The sequence below is a fragment of the Sinocyclocheilus grahami genome, unplaced genomic scaffold (assembly GCF_001515645.1).
Source record: "Sinocyclocheilus grahami isolate Dianchi unplaced genomic scaffold, SAMN03320097.WGS_v1.1 scaffold543.1, whole genome shotgun sequence".
NCBI lineage: Eukaryota > Metazoa > Chordata > Actinopteri > Cypriniformes > Cyprinidae > Sinocyclocheilus > Sinocyclocheilus grahami.
This window is the reverse complement of record NW_015505722.1, coordinates 453,140-456,599: the sequence shown is the minus strand read 5'-3', so window position 1 is coordinate 456,599 and position 3,460 is coordinate 453,140. Positions and strand designations below refer to the sequence as shown.

The 3,460-nt window shown below is 35.3% G+C and overlaps 1 protein-coding gene across 1 annotated transcript in view; it reads left to right on the top strand.

Annotated features, from left to right (window-relative positions):
• The window catches only part of kif15 (kinesin family member 15), a 28,946-nt gene extending 25,919 nt beyond the window's left edge, over positions 1 to 3,027 (top strand). The window contains exons 30-32 of the mRNA XM_016238543.1: positions 751 to 882; positions 2,371 to 2,410; positions 2,848 to 3,027. Coding sequence (XP_016094029.1) covers positions 751 to 882; positions 2,371 to 2,410; positions 2,848 to 2,870 — 195 coding nt within the window. The 3' untranslated portion in view covers positions 2,871 to 3,027. The remainder of the gene's footprint in view (positions 1 to 750; positions 883 to 2,370; positions 2,411 to 2,847) is intronic.
• Positions 3,028 to 3,460: the final 433 nt, after the last annotated feature.

The following is a 3,460-nucleotide window of genomic DNA, read 5'->3' as shown; positions in this document are numbered from 1 at the left end:
CTCTCTCTCTCTCTCTCTCTCTCTCTCTCTCTTTCTCTCTCTCCCGCTCTCTGTTTGTGTGTGTGTGTGTGTACCTACTTAACCATATTTGGGGGAATTTGTACTCAAAAGTGAGCAAAACCTGACAAAATCGCCAAAAACCTCCATTTGGGGACTTCCTCAAGTTTTTTTTTAAATTGTAAAAATTTAGAATGTTTCTGTGAGTGGTAGGGGTACCCCGTGGTTAAAAAGTGTATAACTATCTGTATATAAAAACAATAGAAGTCTATGTAATGTCCCCATTTGTGTGTGTGTGTGTGTGTGTGTGTGTGTGTGGAAGAGCCCGTATTAAAAAAAATTCTGAACCACTGGCTTGACCAGGCCAATAGAAAAAAGTACTTAACACTGAGACCTGATGATTGTAAAGGGGACTGATCTGATTTGGTTGGACATTACAATCTAAAATAAAATTCTCCGTATTTCATGTTCCTTTGTCATCTTTTTCTCAGCCCACATTGTTCCAAACCTGTATGACTAAAGGCTTTAAGGGTTCAACAGAAGACAGTCAGATTTGTATCAATATGTAGCGCAAAGTGTTTATAAGATGTGGTGTGAAACTTCTTGTACAATAGTTTTGTGATCATTTGAGTTAAAATCCTCTGTAGCTCTCAATTCTCAACAGTGAGGGAACTTAAAGGGAGCAGTGCCTTTAAGCGCATGTAAATGTAAACTTTAAATGTACTTTATTTGAACCCTAGTGGTGTCTTGTAGGAAATCGAGGTTCTGCGAAAGCAGGTGGACCATCTGACCGAGGAGAATGGGAAACTGTTAGGTCATCAGAACCCCAAGCAGAAGATTGAGTACCTGGTCAAACTGAAAAAGGAGATCACCAGACTACAAGAGGTCAGAATGAACATGCAGAGGAGATCGTACATGTTTAAGTAGGAAAAACCATAACACTTAAATTGGCAGCTGTAGTCCCACTATAGATTTGAAAGGCCAAATGTATTTTTCATAGAGGCATAGTAACTCTAAATATGGTGATCACAAGGTTTGTTTTTTTTATGATTTAGGTATGTAAGGATCCTGAGGCGGTATATTTAATCATTCATTGATATGCTCCAAGGTTTGGGCTCTGACAAACAAGCATCAGAGCCATATTACAGAGTTTAGATTAGTTTCAGTCTACATGACTCTAGCATCAGCATGACACTGCCATCGATCTCATTTCAGAGTAGCAAGGCAGAAACTGTTTGTCTCAAAAAAACAAAACGGCTTGTCTCACATTTGCACTTGGATGATCCTCAAGAATTCTGGAACACAGAACTTTTTGGTAGACGTGGTCAAAAACCAAACATTCACTTCATAAGTGGTAGTGTGATGGTTTGAGGATGTTTTGCTGCATCAGCACAAATTCGGACCCTGTGAAGTCTTTTTTTAAAATTATTTATTTATAATTTTTTTTTTAAGTATGTTAATCTTAAGGTTTTGTGTAAGCTAGTGTACTCCGAAACATTGTGTTCCACAAAAGAACGTTTTTAAAGATTTGTTTTCCCCAAAACGTCTGAGAACCACATTGACTCATCATATGGACAAAAAACAAGAGACATTTCAAAATATCTCATGTTCTACAGAACAAACAAGCATCAGAGCCATATTACAGAGTTTAGATTAGTTTCAGTCTACATGACTCTAGCATCAGCATGACACTGCCATCGATCTCATTTCAGAGTAGCAAGGCAGAAACTGTTTGTCTCAAAAAAACAAAACGGCTTGTCTCACATTTGCACTTGGATGATCCTCAAGAATTCTGGAACACAGAACTTTTTGGTAGACGTGGTCAAAAACCAAACATTCACTTCATAAGTGGTAGTGTGATGGTTTGAGGATGTTTTGCTGCATCAGCACAAATTCGGACCCTGTGAAGTCTTTTTTTTAAATTATTTATTTATAATTTTTTTTAAAGTATGTTAATCTTAAGGTTTTGTGTAAGCTAGTGTTCTCCGAAACATTGTGTTCCACAAAAGAACGTTTTTAAAGATTTGTTTTCCCCAAAACGTCTGAGAACCACATTGACTCATCATATGGACATTTCAAAATATCTCATGTTCTACAGAAAAAAGCATACAGGTTGGAAACTATTGATAGAATTTAATTGAATTTGGGGTGAAAAATCCCATTAAGTGTCACAGACTACAGAAAGTGCTTGGTTGCAGTTTTTACTGATAATGGTGGTGTAAGTTATTTACACTCTTTATTATAAATGTTCAATTTCTTTCCATTAATTCAGCTACAGACTTTTTTAGCTGTTAAAACATCTCTCTTAACATGTTCAAGATCCCAAGATGGGGAAGATTTGGCAAACTAATGACTCCGTTTCTGTGTTTTCAGGAAAACGGCAAACTCAGGCAGTGTCTTCATATGGAAGAAAGTCCTAACACGAGCCAATAACATGCTGACCCTGAACATGCTGGACCTAAAAACTAAACGAGATTAGATTCAATCACTTTTTAGGTTTTTAGATGTAATTGTTGGGTTTGTCTGTTGATTTTGTTTGTCTTGAAATTTTTTTTATTTTTATTATCCCTTTCTGTTCTAAATGTTAGCTCTTTGTGTACAATTTATTAATTGTAATTATTTTTTTTAAGAAATTATTAAAGCAACTCTTAAAAAAAACGTGTAACTCATAGACTGTATGGTGTAACTGCTATTTTTGGGGAGACAAATTTGTTACAGACTTTTTTAGCTGTTAAAACATCTCTCTTAACATGTTCAAGATCCCAAGATGGGGAAGATTTGGCAAACTAATGACTCCGTTTCTGTGTTTTCAGGAAAACGGCAAACTCAGGCAGTGTCTTCATATGGAAGAAAGTCCTAACACGAGCCAATAACATGCTGACCCTGAACATGCTGGACCTAAAAACTAAACGAGATTAGATTCAATCACTTTTTAGGTTTTTAGATGTAATTGTTGGGTTTGTCTGTTGATTTTGTTTGTCTTGAAATTTTTTTTATTTTTATTATCCCTTTCTGTTCTAAATGTTAGCTCTTTGTGTACAATTTATTAATTGTAATTATTTTTTTTAAGAAATTATTAAAGCAACTCTTAAAAAAAAACGTGTAACTCATAGACTGTATGGTGTAACTGCTATTTTTGGGGAGACAAATTTGTTATATATATATATGTTATGAATATGATATGCAGTGGTGTAATGTAACGAAGTAAAAATACTTTGTTACAGTTCTTAAGTATTTTTGGGGAGTATTTATACTTTACTTGAGTTTTTATATTTCAGACAAGTTTTACTCCACTACATTTCCTAATTAAAGGGTTAGTTCACCCAAAAAAGAAAATTCTGTCATTAATTACTCACCCTCATGTCGTTTCAAACCCGTAAGACCTTCGTTCATCTTCGGAACACAAATTAAGATATTTTTGATGGAATCCGAGAGCTGTCTGACCCTGCATAGACAGCAACAC